General features: G+C 40.2%; 1 protein-coding gene across 1 annotated transcript in view; it reads right to left on the bottom strand.

Moving 5' to 3' along the window:
* Positions 1-23,422, bottom strand: part of ADCY10 (adenylate cyclase 10) — an 82,743-nt gene that overhangs the window by 32,109 nt on the left and 27,212 nt on the right. Inside the window, exons 13-18 of the mRNA XM_055323443.1 lie at positions 22,897-22,952; positions 19,402-19,555; positions 16,470-16,662; positions 15,857-15,943; positions 11,789-12,063; positions 9,729-9,865 (exon numbers count right to left, since the gene is read on the bottom strand). Of these exons, the coding sequence (XP_055179418.1) occupies positions 9,729-9,865; positions 11,789-12,063; positions 15,857-15,943; positions 16,470-16,662; positions 19,402-19,555; positions 22,897-22,952 (902 nt within the window). The remainder of the gene's footprint in view (positions 1-9,728; positions 9,866-11,788; positions 12,064-15,856; positions 15,944-16,469; positions 16,663-19,401; positions 19,556-22,896; positions 22,953-23,422) is intronic.

The following is a 23,422-nucleotide window of genomic DNA, read 5'->3' as shown; positions in this document are numbered from 1 at the left end:
TTATTCGAAGTTACGTATTGTTAATATTTTTCCTCATTTGCCATATCCTTTGTTTTTTCTATATGTACATATTTTTTTCTGGAGCATTTGAATGCAGGTTGCATTTTTTCTTCCATTATGGGATCAAGTCTAGGACCTTGTATTGTATTTAGTTGTCATTGTTTTTTTAAATTTAGGTGAAATTCATATACAATTAACCATTTTAATGTTTATAATTCAATGGCATTTGGTGCATTCACATTGTTGTGCAAACAAAACCTCTCTCCAGTTTCAAAATTTTTTCATCACCCCAGAAGATCCTGAACAGTTTTAGTGTTTATGTTTACATATTATCTTCTTAAGATAATATGGTTAATATATTGTTGTAACAGACCTATCTAAAAATAATGATCATAGCACTCATTGTCCACCTGATGATCCATTCTCCTTAAAACTAGTTTGAAAGAAAAAAAAGAAACTAGTTTGGCCAAGAGAAACCTTTCTTAACTGTTTTTAAATCATGATTACCCACAAACAAACAAGCAACAACAACAAAAAAGCTTTCTTTTAAAAAGCAAACTTATGTCTCTCATTCTCTGAAAAACAAACCTCTTAACTCAACCTTGCTTTTCTCTCAGACAATTGTCTGTTTCACTTCTCTAGATGTGACCATGCTGGCCATGTGGTCCTGTGGGTCTGTCATTATACACAAAATGACAGGCAACAGATGAAGCCACAGACCAAAACACAGTTCATGGAGGGACATGAGGCCTCTGAGCTTCACTCGATCACTCAGGAGACATGGGGAAGCAAGAGGATTTTTTTGCGTGTGAAATTTCTCTTATTACCACTTTTAGGTGGTAATTTTCTATCCTGCTATGTATAGAAAACCAGCACTATAAGTTCCTTTATTACAAATATTTGTCTAAGCACGACACTGATTTTCCATTCACATGCTCACCCTTAAATGTATCTCAGTAAAGGAGTTGTTATTCCACAAGTTTAGCAATATTAGTGTGCACAGTGCTTAGAGCTATAAAAGAAATCACCATCACTTACTGGAGAACTTCCATTTCTGGAAAGATGGAGTATACATGTTTTTGTCTATTCCCCCTGTTAACTACAGCTAAAAACACTGTCATTATATATAAAGCAAATATAAGAAGACACTGAAGGTGGAGAGAAGTCAGACTGGCTAGAGACACTGGGACCCAAGGAACAACACAGCAGTGAATTTCCTTATATCCCAGACTTGAGTGAAGAATCTCACAATCCAGAAATAACAAGGGTTGCAAACAATAGCCTGAACTTTCTGCCAAAAGACCAGCAAAGAGGCATCTAGCAAGACAGGAAATTCTTAGACAATAAAAATTTTACTTCAGCCAAACAAACAATCAACAAAAAATCCCCCAGACAAATAACTGTAGCCCATGTCTGCTCTCACCAGCAAAGGCTGAGGGATGAGCCTAGGCTTCCATCCCAAAAGCTGAAAGAAAAGAACTGTCAAACCAGAATCCTATATCCACTGCAAAAAGCCTCCACAAATGAAGGGGAAATCAAGATAGTCTCAGATAATGGGACACTAAGAAAGTTTGTAGCCAGCAGACCTACCCTGAAAGAATGACTAAAAGACATTCTCTAAACAGAAAAGAAACAATAAAAGAAGAAACAGAATATCAGAAAAGAATAAAGAATAAGATAAGCAAAAATATGGGTAAGTACAATAGATTTCACTTCTCCTTTTTAAGTCTTGTAAATTGTGTTTGCAGTTTAAACAAAAATCATAACAACTTCCTTATGTGGTTCTAAATGTATGCAGAAAAAATATTTAAAATAATTATAAATAGTAGATGGTAAAGGAATGTAAAGGGGGATAAAATTTCCAATCTTTACTCAAACTGGTAAAAACGGTGACACCAGTAGACTGTGATAACATACGTATATATTATTTAATAGATAGAGCAATCACTAAAAAAGCTGTACAAAAAGATAGCCTCAAAAATGCCATAGATTAATCAAGATAGAATTCAAAAGAATGCGCAAATAGCTAAGGGAAATAGGAAAATAGAAACAGTGACATGGGGAGAAGAAAAGGAACAAAAGATAAAATGGCAGACTTAAACTCTAACATATCAATTATTGCATTAAATGTAAATGGTTCAAAATATAACAATTGAAAGATAAATCACTTGAAAGTATTTATTTTTTTATCTGAGTATATTATAGCACTAACAAAGCATGCATAAGAAAGAAATGTCTCACTGATAATCTAAACCTCCAACAATGAAGAAGAGCAAATTAAACTCAAAGCAAGCAAAAGGAAGGAAATAATAGATAAGAGCAGAAATCAAGGGACGCCTGGGTAGGTCAGCAGTTGAGTGTCTGCCTTTGGCTCAGGGTGTGATCCCAGAGGTCCAGAATCAAGTCCTGCATCGGGCTCTTCGCAGGGAGCCTGCTTCTCCCTCTGCTTATGTCTCTGTCTCTCATGAATAAATAAATAAAATCTTTAAAAAAAAGATTTTCAACAATCAACAAAACAAAGGGCTGAATCTTTGGAAAGATCAAGAAAATTGACAAATCTGTAGTTAAGACTACAAGAAAGAGAGAAAATACAAATTACCAATATCAGGAATGAAACGGGATATCACTACAGACCTTACAGACATCAAGATGATACTAACGGAATACTATGAACAACTCCAGACACATAAATTTTTTTTTAAGATTTTATTTATTTATTCATGAGAGACACAGATAGAGAGGCAGAGACATAGGCAGAGGGAGAAACAGGCTCGTTGCAAGGAGCCTGATGAGGGACTCAATCCCAGGACTCCAGGATCACGCCCTGAGCCAAAGGCAGATACTCAACCACTGAGCCACCCAGGTGTCCCTAGACATATAAATTTGAGAACTTAGATGAAATGGACTAGTTTCTCAAAAACAAAACAAAACAAAAAACAAAAAACCACACACCAAAAACCCAACCCTACCATAATTAATACACTATAAAATAGATTATTTGAATGCCTCGTAACTATTAAGGAGATCAAAATTTTAATTTATAAACTCCCCAAAAAGATGTTGAGGTTTTTCCTTAAATTTTCCTTGTCTAGCAGGCAAAATGGCAGTTTTACCTCTTGAAGACATTCCTGTCTCCCCCAGGAGCACCCTACCCATCCATAGAGCTTATGAGTCATAAGAGGAAGAGGCTTCTTCAAGATGAAGCAATGCAATACTTGTAATTTTTGTAAATGGCCCCATCTTTCAAAATGATGTCATTTCTACATTTGATATGTTTGTATTTCTGTAGGATGTATATAGTTTAGGGGATTTGTTTGTTTTTGTATTTTAGAAAAGTTAACATGTCTGTTTTTATTTATTGCTTGAAAAAGATCATTTGAAGAAAAATACATTTTCAATCACCAAAGAAACCAACTAAACCAAAACTCCCCCCTCCCAAAAAAAATCTCCATGGGATGCCTGGGTGGCTCAGCGGTTGAGCATCTGCCTTCGGCTCAGGGTGTGATCCCAGGATCTGGGATCGAGTCCCACATTGGGCTCCCCCCGCAGGGGACCTGCTTCTCCCCCTGCCTATGTGTTGGCCTTTCTCTCTGTGTCTTTCATGAATAAATAAATAAATCTTAAAAAAAAATAGGGATCCCTGGGTGGCTCAGCGGTTTAGCGCCTGCCTTTGGCCCAGGGTGTGATCCTGGGGTCCCAGGACGGAGTCCTGCATCAGGCTCCCTGCATGGACCCTGCTTCTCCCTCTAATTGTGTCTCTGACTCTCTCTGTGTGTGTCTCTCATGAATAAATAAATAAAATCTTAAAAAAAGAAATCTCCAGGATGGGATGGTTTCACTGGAAAATTCTATCAAACATTTAACGAAGACTATCTCCAATTTTACACAAAATTTGCCAAGAAACAGAAGAGGAGGAAACAATTTCTATTTCATTTTACAAAGCTAGTATTACCCTGATGTCAAAAACAGACAAAAACGCCAAAGAGGAAGAGGGAGAGAAAAATACAGAACAATATCCCACATGAATATAGATGGAACAATCCTTAACACCATATTAAGCCAATAGAATTTAGCAACATACGAGAATAAGAATAGAACATGCCTAATGGGGTTTATGCCAGGGATGGAAGGCTGATTCAATATTTGAAGGGTAATCAATGTAATCTACTATACTAGCAGAAAAGAAAATTCACATAATCATAACAATCAATGCAAAAAATAACCTGATAAGATTCAAAGCTCATTCTTTTTTTTTTTAAGATTTTATTTATTCATTTGACATAGAGCATAAACAGGGGGAGCAGCAGAGAGAGAGAAGAGAGAGAAGCAGGCTTTCTGCTGAGCAAGGAGCCCGATGCGGGGGGGGGGGGGCCTCAATCCCAGGATCCAGGGATCATGACCTGAGCTGAAGACAGAGGCTTAGCCAACTGAGCCACCCAAGGTACCCCTCAAAGCTCATTCTTGATAAAAACTCTCAGAAAAATAGAAATAAAGGAGAACTTTCTCAACTTGAAAAAGAGCATCTACAAAAAACCTACAGCTAACAGCATACTAATGCTTGAAGATTGAATGCTTTCTCCCTAAGATCAGGAATAAGGCAAAGATGGCTACTTATACCACTCTTAAACATAGAACTAACTGGAAGTTCTAACCAGTTGAAAAGGCCAAGAAAGAAAATAAAAAGTATACAGATCAGAAGGGAAATAATAAAATTGCTCCTATTTGCAGATGACATGATTTTGTACATAGAAAATCCCAAAGACCCTACAAAATAAAAATCTCTTAGAATTAATAAGTGAGTTCAGCAAGGACACAATTCAGTTGCATTTCTACATACTACCAATGAACATGCGAACACCAAAATTAAAAACATATAACATTTACTATATATATATATATTTTTAAAAGATTTTATTTATTTATTCATGAGAGACACAGAGAAAGAGGCAGAGACATAGTCAGTGGGAGGAGAAGCAGGCTCCTCACAGGGAGCCTGATGTGGGACTCAATCCCGGCAGTCTGGGATCATGCCCTGAGCTGAAGGCAGATGCCCAACCACTGAGCCACCCAGGTGTCCCTTATCTTTTTAAAGAGATTTTTTTTATTTATTTAAGAGAAAGAGAGAAAGTGTGCACATGTGCACGCACATGCACACAGAGGGAAGGGACAAAAAGAAAGGAAGAGAGAGTCCCATGCAGAATTCTGCACTGAGCATGGAGCCTGACTCAGGGCTCAATCCCATGACTCTGAGCCACAACCAAGAGTCCAACACTCAATTGACTGTGTCAAGGCGCCCCTACAATATATTTTTTAAAGGAAATATTTAAGTGTCAATCTAACAAAACATGTACAGGATTTGTATGGCTGAAAACTACAAAAGACTCATGAAAGAAACCAAAGAAAATCTAAAAATAAGTGGAGAGATGTACTGTGTTCATGGATTGGAAGACAACATAGAAAAGATGTCAATTTGCCCCAAATTGATATACAATGCAATGCATATATATTGAAATTCCTATTAAAATCTCTCCCAGGGGGCATCTGAGTGGCTCAGTCTGTTAAGCAGCTGACTCTTGGTTTCAGCTCAGGTCATGATCTCAAGGTCCTGGGATCAAATCCCATGTTGGGCTCCAAGCTCTGCACTCAGCAAGGAATCTGCTTCAGGATTCTCTCTCTCTCTCTCTCTGCACCTTCCCTGTGCTCACGTGCTCTGTCTATCTCTCTCAAATAAACACATCTTTTTTTTTTAAGATTTTATTTATTTATTCATGAGAGACACACACGGAGAGAGGCAGAGACACAGGCAGAGAGAGAGGCAGGCTCCACGCAGGGAGCCCGACATGGAACTTAATCCCAGGACCCCAGGATCACACCCTGGGCTGAAGGCAAGTGCTCAACTGCTCAGCCACCCAGGCATCCCAAAACAAACAAATCTTTATTATTATTTTTTTAACAAACAAATCTTAAAAAAAATCCCACCAAGATTTTTTGTAGATAAAGATGATATTATTCTAAAGACTTATTAATTTTTTGAAAGGGTGGGGGAGAGGGAGAGAATCTCAAGCCAACACCCCATTGAGTGCAGAACCCACCTGGAGCTCAATCTCATGACCTCGAAAATCATGACCTTAGCTGAATCCAAGAGTTGGATGCTTAACTGACTGAGCCACCCAGGTGCCCCCAGACAAGATTATTCTAAATTTCATAAGGAAAGGCAAAGGGACAAGAATAGCTAAAACAATTTTTAAAAAAGAAGAATATGGAAGGAATCAGTTTACATGGTTTCAAGATATAATCAAAACTGAATGGTATTGGCAAGGGATAGACACATAGATCAATGGAACAGAATAGGAAACCAAATATACACCCCCATAAAAACATCCAACTGATTTTTGCCAAAGGTGCAAAAGCAATTCAAGGAAGAAAACACAGCCTTTTAACAAATGGTGCCAGGGCAAGTGGACATCCATGGAGTGTAGGAAGGAGAAAAGAAGGGCTTCAACCTATGTCTCACACCTTATATGAGATCAAGCTTCCTTTCCAACTAGGGCCCAGCAGAATGGCTCCCACAAAGAAGGGTGGCGAGAAGAAGGGCTGTTCTGCCATCAGTGAGGTAGTGACCAGAGAATGCACCATCAACATTCACAAATGTATCCATGGAGTGGGTTTCAAGAAGCACTCAAAGAGATCTGGAAATTAGCCATGAAGGAGATGGGAACTCCAGATGTGCGCATTGACACCAGGCTCAACAAAGCTGTCTGGGCCAAAGGAATAAGGAACGTTCCATACCGTACCTGTGTGCGGTTGTCCAGAAAACGTAAGGAGGATGAAGATTCACCAGGCAAGCTCTATACGCTGTTACCTACGTACCTGTCACCACTTTCAAAAATCTACAGACTGTTAATGTGGATGAGAACTAATCGCTGATTGTCAAATAAAGGTATAAAACTAAAAAAAGAAAGAAAGAAAGAAAGAAAGAAAGAAAGAAAGAAAGAAAGAAAGAAAATTAACTCAAAATGGGATCACAAACTGAATTGTAAAATGTAAAGCTTTGAAAAAAAGGAAAAACACAGAGAGGAAAACCTTTGATATCTAGAGATAATCACAAGGAGTTCTTGGATTTAACATGATTCATAAAAGGAAAAATTGATAATTGAACTTTGTCAAAATTAAAACACTTTGAGAGATTCCTTTGCAGAAAATGAAGACAGGTCCCAAAGAGAAAATATTTGCAAACCCACATATGACAAAGGACCCATATTTAGACTAGATTAGAAACTCTCAAAACTTGGGGCACCTGAGTGGCTGACAGGGCACTTGAGCACCTGCCTTCAGCTTAGGCTCCTAGGAAAGAGACCCCAGTCGAGTCCCCTGCTCAGGGAGTCTGCTTCTCCTTCTCCCTCTGCCTCTTCCCCTGCTCATGCTCTGTCTCTGTTTCTCTCAAATAAATAAAATCTTAAAAAGAACGAAAAAAAGAGAGATACTCTCAACATTAAAAAAACATACTTAACATTAAAAAAACAACAAGTAATCCAATTAGAAAATGGGCAAAAAGCATGGAAAGATATTTACCAAAGATGTAGAGATGGCAAAAGAAAACATATGAAAAGGTATTCAACATCATTAGCAATTGGGGAGATGCAAATTAAAACCACAGTTAGATATCACCAGACACTTATCAGAATGGCTAAAATAAAAAACATAGTGACAACAAATGCTAGCAAGGATTGCAGAAAATTCCAGCTCCCTCCATACACTGTTACTGGTAATGTAAAATTATATAGCCACTTTGAAAATAGTTTGGCAGTTTAGGGGCGCCTGGGTGGCTCAGTCAGTTAAGTATCTGCCTTCTGCTCAGGTCATGATCCCAGGGTCCTGGGGTGGAGCTCCACATAAGGCTCCCTGCTCAATGGAGAGTCTATTTTTTCCTCGCTCTCTGCCTACCACCTTCTCGCTCTTTCTACCTCTCTCAAAAAAAAAAAAAATCTGGGATCCCTGGGTGGCTCAGCAGTTGGGCGCCTCCCTTCAGCCCAGGGTGTGATCCTGGAGTCCTGGGATCGAGTCTCTCACATCGGGCTTCCTGCATGGAGCCTGATGCTCTCTCTCCTATGTCTCTGCCTCTCTCTCTCTGTCTCTCATGAATAAATAAATAAAATTAAAAAAAATAAAATCTTGAAAAAAATAATTTGGCATTAAAAAAAAAAGAACAAAAAACTAACAATGTAACTATTGCACTCCTGGGTATTTATTCTAGAGATTTGAAAACTTAGATTCACACAAAAACATGTACACAAAGCTTGTAGGAGTTTTGTTTGTAATAGCCAAAAGCTGTAAGCAGCCCAGATTCTGCAACAGACAGATGGGATAACAAACTGTGATGCATCCAAATTCTGAATACCACCCAGCAAGTAACAGCAACAAAGGACTGATACACAGGACAACCTGGAGGACCTTACAGAGTCATGATGAGTGGAAACACCAATCCCAAGAGATTACACATACTGTATGAGTCCAGTTAGACTCCATTCTCAAAATGACAGAATCACAGAAATGGAGAGGGATTAGTGTTTGCCAGTGGTGAAGGGGGAAGGGATGGTTGACAGAAGTGAGGGTGGCTATAAAATGAGCCACAAGAGGAATCCTTGTTGTGATGGGAATCTTCCGTACCTTGACTGCCTCAATGTCAATATGACGGCTGTGCTATTATACTGTCACTTCCCATGGTGTTACTAATGGGAAAACTGGGTAAGCATGCATGAAATCTCTCTATATTGTTTTTTAAAAAATGAGGTAGCTAAGTAGGTAATATTGATTTAGACACTTCATTTATATTCCAAGAGGCTCCCAGAGTTCCTCCTGTGGTGTCAGACCAGAGAAGGTGCTCAGTAGATGTTTGTTGAATGAATAAATGAAGAAGGATTTCAGTTCCCTTACCCCCATTTTATAATCACTGCCTACCAAAGATGGTTGTAGCTAGTCCTCAAATATCAGCAACTAACTGGCACAGGTGGTATTGGAACTCTGGGCCCCTGGCTTCACAGTCCAAATCTCTCTTGATCCCATCTTTTATACCCTCTCTTTCCAAGGAAGAGCTAACACCTCTTCAACCACCATAGGTCTCCTTTATGTCGAGACACATATTTTCGTTGTCGTTTGCTAGCACATGGATTTTTCTTATTACTGCCAACTCCCTAAACAAGTATGTGCACCACAGACTTTCATTGTCATTCAAGCTAGCTTTAACCCTCCACATTCTAGAACGCATCCTTACCCTACTCTCCCTTTCTCTTCACTAATACTAATCTCCTAAAAATTCCAGCTGGCCTCCTCTCTGCGTTATCTCAGGTTTCAGCCTCTCGTTTGTCTCTGTAGCATGGGAACCCTGTTGACAATCCACTTTGAGCTAGAAGTTCTACCTCTGGAAATCAAGGGATTTTGTCCCCCCAACTTAACATCTAACTTCTCTCTTCTGTGTTGATCCTGGGCTTTAAGATTCCCTAGTGTTCTTCCATGTTCTGCCCAAGAACAGCATTTGCAGTGTTCTTCCACCCAGTTCAATGAGTCTCCACAATCACAGTTAAGTTCTCTATAGAGAACTTGGATATCAGGTCCAAGGTTCCTTGCCTCCCCAAACCTCCTGACCCTATAACATGATACAGCCTATGGAAAGCCCATTCCTGCCCTCTCTGCAAAAGGAGCTAGAGAAAGAGCCTGAACTGGGGACTTACTGAACAGATTATTCCAAGACACGTTGGTCTTTTCCTCAGACTCCATCGGTTGGAAAACAAGTACCCTGTGATGGTCAAGGTTTTTTAGCAATTCTTCACAGTAAAATGGAATCCCACAGCTTCCCTCCACCAGGTATCTGCAGTGGAAACAAGGAGACCTCTTTATACCAGACAACCATTTTTTAGGAAGCAAAAATAATTGACTCATTTAATTATGTGAAAGTAACTCTATCTGAAACTAATATTATTCTCTATTTGTTTCCATTCGTTTTCCTTTTGTAGGGTCACTTTTTAATTTTCCTTTCATTTTTATTATTTATTTATTTTAAATATTTTATTTATTTATTCATGAGAGACAGAGAGAGGCAGAGACCCAGGCAGAGGGAGAAGCAGGCTCCCTGTGGGGAGCCTGATGCAGGACTCTATCCCAGGACCCCCGGGATCACGACCTGAACTGAAGGCAGATGCTCAACCACTGAGCCACCCAGGTGTCCCTCTTTCATTTTTAAAAATTAAATAAAACATTTACATTTTTTCAAAGCCAACACTAGGCACTCAGGTACATCAGCAGTCTTGACTCCCTTGCTCTCCTTATAAATAACCACATCAGTCAGTTTCTGGTTTATCTTTCAGTGTTTCTTTTAAAAAATGTAAACAGAAACACCCAGACTTATTTCACTCCTTTTTCCTTAAAAGACAGGATGTTACACATGCTGCACACTTGGCTACACCTTGTTTTTTCACCCAAGAATGTATCCTGCTCATCCCCCCATATCAGCAGATCTTTCTCATTCTTTGTAATGCCATATAGTGCTTCATTGTGTGCATCCATCCTATTTTATCCTACCATCTTCTTAGAGATGGACATCTGGATTGTTTTCAGTCTTTTGCTAGTACAAATAATGCCTCGACAAACCTTTGTCCATATGTCACTTTATACTTTTGTTTAATATATCTTTGAGATAGGGATCCCTGGGTGGCGCAGCGGTTTGGCGCCTGCCTTTGGCCCAGGGCGCAATCCTGGAGACCCGGGATCGAATCCCACGTCGGGCTCCCTGCATGGAGCCTGCCTCTCCTCTCCCTCTGCCTGTGTCTCTGCCTCTCTCTCTCTGTGTGTGTGACTATCATGAATAAATAAATAAAATCTTTAAAAATATATATATCTTTGAGATAGATTCCTAGAATTGGGGTTACCAGAGCAAGAGACAAAGGAAAAGAGCATGCCAAATTCATGCCTGGAGTTATTTTAAATGAGACTGTGCAAGACATCCTTCTTCTAGAAGCAAGGCAAATCCATTAGGAAGAATGGATGTAGATACTAAGGTGGGTTGTTTTTTTGTTTGTTTGTTTTAGATTTATTTATTTGTTTATGAGAGACACAGAAAGAGACAGAGACATAGGCAAAAGGAGAAGCAGGCTCCCTATGGGGAGCCCAACACAGAATTCGATCCCAGGACCCTGGGATCACAACCCGAGCCAAAGGCAGACACTCAACCACTGGAGCCACCCAGGTGCCCCACCGAGGTGGGCTGTAAACAGCCAGCTAAAGAAGGGGCCTTGCCCATGCTGTGAAGGCCACCCCTGTCTGGACCCCAGTAGGGGAGTCATTGAGAAGCTCAGAAAGCCGTAGTTCAAGAGCCAGCCTTCCACACCTGCCATAGACAGAACACCAATTCCAGCCTACATTAAGGCCAGCTGAGTAAGACCTTGCTTATTTGCAGGCTGTGTCTTTAAAGCTTACCAGTTTGCCTGGGTGGATGCCCCCTCTGTCACTGTTGATTAAATTGAGCACGCCCATAGCCAGCATAATGAGAGGGAAGCAAAACTCACATCTCTGAGCAAAGTTTGAGAAAGCGTAACAGGAGCATAAGCAAGGAAAAGGTAAGCAGGGTCCCCCATGCCAACCATGATAAAAGGCTCTTTTGAAGGTAGGACCAGAGAAAATATGGAAATAGGCATATTCCATATTCTTTCAGATAGATCTTAAGAAACATGATGAAGTCTGGATCTGGAGAATGGACATAGATGTGAATACCTCAGGAGAGAAACAGGATACTCACGTGTCCAGTTCCTTTGTGATGCCCCTGACATTGAGGTCCAGGCAGACCTTGTTGCGAATATCCTTTGGCTGCACTGCTCCAAGAGTGACGTAAGTGGTGTTCCTGTTCTTCATGATGGCATTGGCAGCTTCACAGGGTATGTCAATGAAGGGAGACAGGGACATGATGATGAAGATAGGAACAGTCCGGATAAGCTTCTCCATAAAGGCCCAGGAAGCTGGATCAACAAACTGGCCCTCATCGATGATAAAAATAATCTTTTCCTCTTTCACTGTCTGCACAAGGTAGAGAAAAAGGAAAATGCTGTAGGACCTTGGGTTTTTATTCATGGGTATAGGTAAGTGTGTGTATGCACTCAGTTTTGTGGCGCTCAATTCAAATATTAAAATCTTTCCGAGGGCAGCCCCGGTGGCGCAGCGGTTTAGCGCCACCTGCAGCCCAGGGTGTGATCCTGGAGACCCGGGATCCAGTCCCCATGTTGGGCTCCCTGCATGGAGCCTGCTTCTCCCTCTGCCTGTGTCTCAGTCTCTCTCTCTCTCTGTGTTTCTCATGAATAAATAAATAAAATCTTAAAAAAATAAAATCTTTCCGATACATTTGTATTAATTTAGATTCCATTAACTTGTAATTTGTGGCCATTTGGACAGAGCTGGCTGGAATGAATTCTTAGTCAAATCCTTGTGTAAAGATAATGAAAATGTGGGGGATCAATGGGGTTACAGCCAAGTAAAAGCACCCACTGCATAAAAATGACTGATATGTTTACCACAAGTCATTTTAATCTCTTGACAAATGAAGATCTCCTGGCTTTATCTAATTGACATTTATTCAACCAACATGTATGTATTCAACACATACTAACTGAGCATCTACTGGGCAAGGTGCTAATACACAGTGCGGAAGGAAACTGACCTAGTTTATGTTGTTCTAGCACCAACTACGGTATATGTTACGCTTGAAAATGGATCACGTGTCCCTTTCCTTGTATAGGTTCCCTTTCCCCTACTAGTCTGAATTATTTATTCGCTCATCAAGTATTTATTAAGCAGCCATCAGGGTTGGGTTTTGTTCTAGGTGCTGGGGATAGAGTATTAAACAAAATAGGGGCTTACACTTTATTTTTTATTTTCATTTAAAAAAATATTTTATTTATTTATTCATGAGAGACAGAGAGAGAGGCAGAGACAGGCAGAGGGAGAAGCAGGCTCCTCACAAGGGAACCCACCGTGGGACTTAATCCCCCAACCTGGGATCACGCCCTGAGCCGAAGGCAGACACTCGACCACTGAGCCACCCAGGTGTCCCAAGAGCATACATTTTAGGGTCAGCCCCTTGCAGGAGTGGGCCCTGCATCCCACTGTGTGAGGTGTCTACACGGAGAGGACCTTCTCTGCTCTTACTGCTTCACACTGCTCTTCACCTCTTCTGGCTCCCTCTGGGGAGATGCTCGATTAGCCCATTCTTCCCTTCATGTTTTTATAAATGAAAGCAGCAAAGCTACTTTAAAATTTAAAATTTCACAAGACAATCATTATAAAGTATTATAATCTGTTTTATTACATATACATAATAAGTCTGATCTTACAAACCAATTCTGTGACCAGAGATTTAGCTCTTCAATGATCTGAGGATATTTTAATAGGGAAGGTAGCATTACATTTATTTTGTTTTTGACTGATACCTTTATTTTCTTACTTTAAAAAAGATTTTATTTATTTATTTGAGAGACTGAGAGCACAAGTGGGTGGAGCAGCAAAGGGAGAAGCAGACTCTTTGCTGAGCAGGGAGCCTCAGGCCTGGGGCTCAATCCCAGGACTCTGGAATCATGACCTGAGCTGAAGGCAGATGCCCAACCGACTGAGCCACCTGGGCACCCCTGACTGATACCTTTAAAAATATAGGGCAGATCAAAATGTGAGTTTTCACTATATGCCGGCTCTGTCAAGCAGGAGCTAGAAAAGCATGAATTCCATAGTCCATCCTAGGTCTTGGTTTTTTCATATTTAAAATGAGAAGATTGAACTGGATTCTCTTTAATGTGACTAAAAGCCAACATTTACACTGCACTTACTATGTTCCAAGCACTGTGTGATGCTCTTTACATAAATTAACTCATTTATTCCTCATAAGATTCACAGGAAGTGGTCCTATTGAATCTGTTTACTAAGAAAATTTCAGTTAAGAAACTTGCTAAGGTTGCAAAGATAGTAAATGAGCCGAAGATTACTGTCATCACACTTAGCTAAAGCATAGCTTTTGTGGTGGTTTACAAACTAGATTGCACATCAGGACCAAACGAGGAATTTTAAAACAAAAGCCAACAACAGAACAAATTGCTAAGCCCAATCTAAGCCCCTTTGAATCTTTAGGGGGTAAAACTCATAAATTCATGTTTATTAGTTTTTTGGGTTTTCTTCATTTTCTATAGAGGGTTTTTTTATTTGAGTATAGTTAACATACAGTTTTATATTAGAAGTGGGGAAGGAGAAATTTTGTATCAGAAACTTAAGACAATGCCACAAACTTGTATTGATCATTTATAATGTGCCAGATGCTGTCCTGCTCAACAGTAATACAAAAAATGAATCAGGCTCCTTGTCCTTAAGAAACTCACAGCCTCCTGAAGGAGAGAGACATACATATAAGGAACAAATTGTCATAGTGTATGGTAAATATAACAAGAAAGATGTTCAAAGTGCTACAGAATCAGGGTGGAAGAACTAGCATGCCTGGTGCTTTGGGGACTTTTCACCAAAGAAGTGATATTTAAGGATGAATAGTATTTCTCCAGGTTAAAAGCAACAACAACAACAACAACTTTTGGCTTCTATGTCATTAACCTTGGGAATTATTTGCATGTATGAAGTATGGGTTGGTGCGATCTGCCTATGCTCGGGCAGTTATATGGAGGATGAACTGGAGTGGAGAGGTATGAGGCATAAGATTAGTTGGAAGCTATGGAAATGGAATAGAGAGAAGTACAGCAAGGAATAGAGGATGAAGACATTGCAGAGACCACCCATGGGAGAAATGGTAGGAGCTGACAGCTCAGTAGATGTGGTAGCAGCGGCAACCGATGAGGAAGTGGGAGCAGAAGCAACTTTAAATGAAGCTTGAATGAATTTACCATTAATGGAATCAAGGATCAGAATGAGGAAGAAGGGGCCTTTGTGGTAGGAAAAATAAAATTCAGTGTTAGACACTGCACTGGATGTGAGATACTACATCCACGTGTTATATATGGAAGGTTCTTGGAAATATGGTTCTGGTGCTCATGGGAGAGGCAAGGACTGGAATATAAATTCGGTGACTGTCAACATAGAGTGGATTGTCATGAGATGACTCAGAGAGAGATCTAAGATGGGGAGAGTGCTTTTTTTTTTAAAGATTTATTATTATTTATTTATTTATTTATTTATTTATCGAGAGAGAGAGAGAGAGAGAGAGAGAAAGAGGCAGAGACACAGGCAGAGGGAGAAGCAGGCTCCACATAGGGAACCTGGCATGGGACTCAATCCTGGGTCTCCAGGATCACACCCTGGGCTGAAGGCGGCGCTGAACCACTGAGCCACCGGGGCTGCCCCCGGGAGAGTGTTTCTGATCAAGAGGCACTGTTCTATGTTCTACACAACCCTGTGAGCCAGGTACTACTGTTTCTCTGTTTTATAGATGATGAATCAAAAGCAGAGACAAGTTAAGTCATTTGCTCAAGATTACCCAGGCAGGAAGTGATAGGCCTAAGGGTTCAAATGTTGGTAGTCTGACTCCAGAGCCTACATATATAACCATTTGGATATATACTGCATCTCATGCAGAGAGAGAAGGAAAGAGGGTTGGTTTTAAGGAGAGGCCAAACCTCCAGGAGTGATGTTCCAGGGACTCTGTTCAAGCATAGCTAAATTCTGAACACTCTTGACTTGAGGTCTGGAAGGAAGGAAGAAGGAGGAGATGCGAGATGTGTTAGGATAAAGCTTTCATACACTTCCAAGCTTCTAGCCAATGGCCTTTGAACCTCTCAGCCACCTCCCGTTAGCCTCCTCCATTGATTGACCCACAAGATGCTCTTACTTGCTCCAAAATCTTCATAAACAATGCTTCCAACTGCTTTTGCTTTCTCAAGGTGGTCATCTTGGAAACCTCTCGTGAAATAGGGAACTGTATAAAGAATTATGAGAAGATTGAGTCTGGGGGGATAGCAGAGGGAGCTATTAGCTGTGTGACTTTGGGCAAATCACTTTGCCATTCTGTGCCTTCAAATCCTCATATGTTAGATGATTCACAACGTCCCTTCCAGCTGTGCTACCCTAGATCACTGAGCCTAATAGATACAGGAAGTAACAGGGCATACTCTGTCTTTGCCCTGGCAGTCACCTGAGGGAGCAGAAGGACTCTGCATGTAGCCCCAGTTAGTAGAGTATACCTCTGATGGAAAGGTGAGGAAAAAAATGAATCAGCAGGTGGCCATTTGGATTTTCTTGAGTATGGTATTTTTAGATACCTCCAATGTCTCAGGAGGGTGGATGTTCATTCAAGGAGGATTGGGAGTCACTTTCTTATCACTCACATGAAAAAAGGAAAAACTAATAAAATGGCAAAGGGATGCTAAGTCATCTGACCTGAGACAGGAGCTGCTACAAGTACGCTGCACTCTTTCTTGCAGAGGTACAATCTGGCTATTTACCTGGACATGGAAGATGTCATTTAGGAGACAGTAGAACTTCTCATCCAACAGAGTCTTGACTTTATGTTGAAGGTTGGTCTGTCGTTCTTTATAATGTTTACAAGTATCCAGACCTAGTACATTGGCCATGAGTATCTGGATGGTATAAAAGTTTTGATGGAAGTTGATCTTAGTCAAAGCGATAGCAATAGTCCTGTTTATAAAAAAGACAAGAAGCAGAAAAAGGTTCTTAAGTATATTTTTGGAAAATAACAAAGACTGAAGGAGAGCCCTGACTCTTCATATTCAGTTGTTACAACAGCAATTTCCCAAACTATCTGGAAGCTGTTCATTACTCTGGCTTCAGATACACTCCTTCATTCCACTGTGTCCCTGAGCCCTCCTAAATGACCCTAGCCATGTCCTCTTCTGCAGCTCCACCTGCACCACTTTGCTGCAAGCCCTCAGACTCTCACCCACACCACTGGGAAACATGCTACTACCCCTGCCTAGCGCCATGATTCATTGCATCACCCTTCCAGAAGCCTGGCATATCTGGATAGATACAAATCCTCTCTCCTATTTACAAGTTTTCAGTGGCTCCTACTACTGAAAGGTGTTAAATCTAGACTTCTTTTATTCGACATACTAGGCTTTCCCAGGTCTCATGATGTCATTTCTTGCCACTCTGCCCAGCAATCTACCCTCCACCAACAAACTAGTGACAGTTCCCTGCACATCCAGAGCTGTTTCTTCTTCCCAAGCCTTTGCGTAGGCTATCTCCCCTGCCAGCAGGTTACCGCTCCTCACAGCCTCATCTAATCCCTCATATCTCCTGCTTCTCTACAAATCTCAGCTCAGGTGCAGCCTCCTGGAAATCTTCCCCAGGTTGGGTTACAGGCCCTTCTTTGTTTTAGCTTTCATGGTACTCTATTGCACACCTCCATCAGTGTCCTCACAGCATCCTATTTTTATTTTCTCTCCTTCTCTTCCGTGAAAGCTCTTTGAGGGCAGGGATCAGATATTACTCATCTTCGGGACAGTAGCACTTGTCATGGGTTGGCTCATGTCTCCCCCACCAAATTCCTGTGTTGAAGTCAGCCCCCAGTACCTCAGAATGTGGTCTTATTGGGAACAGGGTCATTAGGGATATAATGACATAAGTTAAGATGAGGTGATACTGGCTGATGGGGCCCCTAATGCAAAGTCACTAGTGTCTTTATAAGAAGGGGAAATTGGACACAGACAAGGCACAGGGAGAAGACCATACAAAGATAACAGCAGAGGGAATCCCTGGGTAGCTCAGCGGCTTAGCGCCTGCCTTTGGCCCAGGGCAAGATCCTGGAGACCTGGGATCGAGTCCTGCATCAGGCTCCCTGCATGGAGCCCACTTCTCCCTCCCTCTGCCTGTGTCTCTGCCTCTCTTTCTCTCTGTCTCTGTCTCTCATGAATAAATAAAAATCTTAAAAAAAAAAGATAACAGCAGAAATTGAGTGATGTTTCTACAGCCCAAGGAACACCAATCATTGCAAGCCAACCACCAACAGCTGAGGACAAAGCCCTGGAGCAGACTGTGCCTTACAGCCGGCAGAAGTAACTAGCCCAGCTGGCACCTTGATCTTACACTCTTAACCTCCAGAACGCAGAGACAATAAACTTCTGTTTACTGAGCCAGCTGATTTGTGGTACTTTGCTACAGCAGCTCTAGAAAACTAATAGAGTACTCAACAGCTCTTGGAATATAGTAGGTACTCAATAAGTGATGGGATAAATGAGTGAATAAATATCTCTGGTTGTTATGAATGATCTCCTTAGCAATGTTAAAGATATTTATAAACTGGCCTTTCTTTTTTAAAGATTTTATTTATTTTTTATTCATGAGATACAGAGAGAGAGGCAGAGACACAGGCAGAGGGAGGAGCAGGCCCCTCGCAGGGAGCCTGATGTGGGACTTGATTCCAAAACCAGGATCACACCCTGAGCCAAAGGCAGATGCTCAACCGCTGAGCCACCCAGGTGTCCCTATAAACTGGCCTTTCTTAAGCTTGACATTAAAATACATTAAGGGGCACCTGGGTGGCTTAGTCAGTTAAACATTTGCCTTTGGCTTGGGTCGTGATCTCAGGGTCCTGGGATAGAGCCACGAATCAGGTTCCCGGCTCAGCTGGGAGTCTGCTTCTCCCTCTCCCTCTGCCTACCTCCTGCTCATGCTCTCTCGCTCTCTCTCTCTGTCAAATAAATAAATAAAAATATTTAAAAAATAGAGTAGAAAAACAGCTTAACAATAATATAAGGTTTATAAGCATTTTCCCCTTAAAGCTTTGAGGTTCGACGATGAAAGAATATGAGATACCATCATCCTCGTCTTAAGTCATCATCACTGTTATTGAATACCATACTATCCGCTGCCTTGAGAGTACCATCAGGGCTGTCCCAGAGAGCCCTCATGACATTTTTCATATGAAAACATATGAACAGTGCAAGATAAATACCTTAGCCCTGTCTTCCAAAGGAAAATCCAGAGGCCTATCATTCTCTGTCCCCAGCCACAGGGCTAAATGGTTCGAACTAGTGATTCTCTGTCTGCTAGCTGGATAAATGTCTGTGTTTGTTCTGCAGACCCCATCTAGCCTTGCTCTCAATGTCTGTGCCAGGAGTTCTCAAATATTCTGCACATTGGAATTACTCCAGAAAGCTTTAAAATACGGATATCCAAGCCCTATCTTGCATTAAATTAGGATCTCCATGGGTCAGCATAGCTTCTCATTTATTAGTTCAATATGTTTATTATTACTTATTTAGTACCAAGGGCATGGCACCCAATAACTGAAAGATTGTGGGTGGTTTACATAAGGCACATAATATAAAGGAGAGGAGCATTAAAATAAGTGAAACTCTTAAGGACATCAGGTTTCTCTGGATTCATAAGAAGTGATCATTGCAAGACACTCACCTGTGGTTCTCACCTTGGGCCAGATACTCAATTTCCATAAGCATCTGGCTTTTTCCATATCCTGATAATCCTTCGTACATCAGAACTCGGCTGCAGTTGAACACCAAAAATTCCTTCATCGTACACATGAAGTATTTGATCTCCTTATCACGTCCTGTTGTTTTTATGTTTTAAAAAAGGGGCAAACCTAATCAACATAAAATAGTCTAGAGATATAAGAAAGCACATAGTGATACCACTTGTAAAAATGCCTTTTGGGTTTTCCACGGAATTGTTCATGAACTTTCTTGAGATCCTGAGCACTTGAAAAAAATTTTTAAATCTTTTTCTGGAGCTTTCCAGAAATGTAGTGTTACAGTTTTGTTTGATCCCCACAAGCAGTGAGGGCAAGTATTCTTATAATGATCATTATAATGTCCATTTAATTTTAGTGTATAAAACCAAGATTTTGTGTAGCTAACTGCTTAGATTACACCACCAAAAACTAAACCAGTGTTATCTGGCCCTGAGGCTTATGTTCTTTTCCTTTTTATTGTTTTCTATAATACACTAGAAGGAATCTATAGATTATTACATTGGAAAATAAATGTATTAAAGTTCGGGTTCCTATATTAAACAATTATGGATAAAATATTTCTAATTCTGGGAAATAAACTTGCTCTTCATAAATGAGAAATTATACTAATCTCAGGGCTACTAAAAACATTATCAGTGATAAGAACATTCAATTTGCTTTCAGAATTCATGTGTAGATTATTTTTTTCATAGAAACAACCTATATTCTTAGTAAAAATAAGTTAGAGTGTCTTTCTGATTATAAAACACATGCTCACTGTGAAAAATATGGAAAACTTAGAAAAACATAAACATCACCTTGGTTACAATCTGGATGCTGTTATTTTTCTTATGTGTTTTTAAATATATGTAATAGGATGCCCTGACTGAAGTCTCACAAACTTAGCTCACAATCTTTAAAACCAGAGTGGCCAAGAAGGAACTAGCAGAGCTGTAATTTCAAAGGAGTGAGCAATTTCTGTGGAAAGAGCTGGAGACCCCTTCAGGGCTGCTGCTTCCTCCTTTGCTGGATTGGTCACTGCTGAGGGCCCATTTTAGATGTCCATTCATAGAGTAAACACATACCCAGGTGTGGTCTAATGTCTATTGAAAACCAGGACCATTCCTCTAAGCTTCGATGTTTTATACAAAGAAGCTAAGTAATGTAAATTGCTGGGCATGATTTAGTTAGAACTAGCCTACGGACTATATCGCTTCTTTTGGGTGAAACATTCTCTTTCTGAAAATGCATTTGAACTTCAATATTGTGAGATGTGTCATGCGCTTATCTGGCCTGAGACTCACATAGGGCTCACAGAGCCCAGAAGGCCATAGAGCAGCATCTTCTGGCTCTCTATGTCCTATTCACATGGAACCCATAAGGTCAGACCTTATGGATTATCTTTCAACTGGGTTCTAAAATAAAGTCTAATCACCTTGACTTGAAATACATGCACCTTGTTTCTATCTAAACAAGGGCTTAATATCTGGGACAGTTGCATGGATTTTTGATCTTAAACACTTTTTGATTATAGTTTTGTTGATATCTATGCTGTTAGCACATACAATTTCATTTACAGGAACTCTTGTAAAAGAAGGGCACTTCCTATAGTCCTAACCTCTGGCAGTCTCTTTTTGGCTAGAGCTTTAAGGAAAAGATATGTGGGCTTAATTTTTACCTCACACTGGTGGAATCAGGGAAAAAGGCAACTCAAATATGGGCATATTGGACCAATGTGTTCTAATAGGACTGCCATATTGAGTCCTTGATCTTGTACAAGGGGGTTTGCTGTCAATCATGATCACAAGGATATCCTAGGCTGAGAAAGTAAGGCCTCAGAGGAGGGGGAGAGTGAATATTCCTTCTCCTTTCCAGCCTTTAGGAGTCTGGGCGTCTGCATTTACAAGAAGTGATTAGACTCTGAAAAACACCTGCCCGCAGTGAAAATGGGCAAGGCTGCTGACCTTTTGCACTTTGGGAATGACTGCCTTCTCTCAGACTCAGCTAAAATCAAGATTCTGTCCTGGCAGACAGTGTCCCAAAGTGTTCTCATAATTGTCCTAACACAGGACCAGGATTTAACCTATGATGGTACTTTTAGGGTTGTTCAACTCTAACAGAAGGAAATTTCAGTGTTCCTAGAAATGGCTGCCTTCAGAATCCACGGGCCTGTCTTCAGGAGGGTCTCTTCCCATAAAAGGTATATCCGTCCCTCCTTTTATGTCCACTTCCCTGTCTAGTCTAGAGTTAGCTTTCTTACAATAGGGTCTCTGTCACCAAGAATCACAAAAATATCACTGCCACTGCCAGATAGATCACAGATCTAAAGCTAAATTTCTGGAAGAGAATCTTTTTTTTTTTTTTTTTTTTTTTACTGGAAGAGAATCTAAAAAAATATCTTCATGACTTTTGGATGAAGAAAAATTTCTAAAAGTATACAAAAGTACTAACTATAAAAGATTGACAAAATGGATTACATTAAAATATTCTGTTCATTAAATACATAATCAACAGAGTAAAAAGGCAAGCACAGCATGGGAAAGTTATGTACCAGAAAAACAAATGACAGTATACCCATTTTTAGGATATATAAAAAATTCCAAGAGTTCTATAAACATACAACCCAATTGAAAAATAGGCAAAAGATTTGCATAGATGCTTTATAAAAGATAATGTCCAAAGGGCCAATAAATATATGAAAAAGGAGCTCAACCATATTCGGGAAATGCAAATGGAAATCACAATAAGACACCACTACATACCCAACAGATTTATTAAAATTACAAGGACTGTTTAAATTGTTGGTAAGGATTAGGAGCAACTGGAAATCTCATAGCACTGTTAGTCAGAATACAAACAAATACAACCATTTTGGAGATTGTTTGGCATCATCTACCAAAACTCTGCCCTCTGTCCTGACAGTTTCACCCCTACATATGTGCTCGACAGAAACATGTACATGTGTTTGCCAAAAGACATGTATAAGAGTCTATATGGCAGTATTATTAATAAAAACCAAGAACTGGAAATAACTCAAATGTTGTACAATGATGGAAAGAATAAATTGTTGTATATTTATAAAATGGAATACTACATAGTGAAGAAAGTGAATTACTGCTACACTTACTACCATGATGAATTTCATAACATAAATCTGACTGAAAGAAAGCATATGTAATTACACATTGTACTTTCCCCTATAGGGATATCACAAACAGGCCTGAGTGATTTAAGGTGTTAGACATCTTGGGGAAAGGGTGAGGAATAAAGTGTGTGAGGGTTCCTGGTGTACTGTTATTTTTCTATTTCTTTGCCTGGATGGTGGTTGTATGCTCATTTTGAAATAATTCAGTAAGATGCAGGTGTAACATTGGTGTACTTTTCTGAATGTTTTGTTATAGTTCAATAAAAAAGTTTAAAAATCAAGGCCCACTACCTACCCAGCAAAGGGTAGCCCTCATTTCTGTTGCAGATGAGATATGCCATACCAAACATGCTGAAGAGAAGGAAAGAAAAGATGTTAGTTAGAGTTAGAACAGGGAAATACCAAGAGCAAGAGGGTTTCATTCTTAGTTCCCAGAAAGTCTCCTTTTCAATCTCTAAAAACAGTCTATCTCCTGACTCAAGGACTACAGATGCCAGGGGGGAAGAGAAAAAGAGAAGTTCTTACCTGGTAATAGAGAGTCCAAACAACTTAATGTAGAGCCTTTACCATAGTGCCTGGTACAGTGTTCAATAAATGCTTGTGAGTCTGCACTGGTGGAAACGAATCCCTTTCTAGGGAAACCAGACACCATTATGGGACCCATAGACTTGGAAATATTCTATCAAGTGCTCAAACAATAATAGCCCATCTTTTGGTGAGTACCTACTATGTGCCTGGCACCATTTCAAGTGCTCTACGTGTATCATCCTTTATTCCTGACAAAAACCTTTTTAAGGAAGTACTATTATGTCCATTTTACA

Source organism: Nyctereutes procyonoides, unplaced genomic scaffold, assembly GCF_905146905.1.
Source record: "Nyctereutes procyonoides isolate TBG_1078 unplaced genomic scaffold, NYPRO_anot_genome, whole genome shotgun sequence".
Classification (NCBI taxonomy): domain Eukaryota; kingdom Metazoa; phylum Chordata; class Mammalia; order Carnivora; family Canidae; genus Nyctereutes; species Nyctereutes procyonoides.
This window is presented reverse-complemented; position numbering and strand designations above follow the sequence as displayed.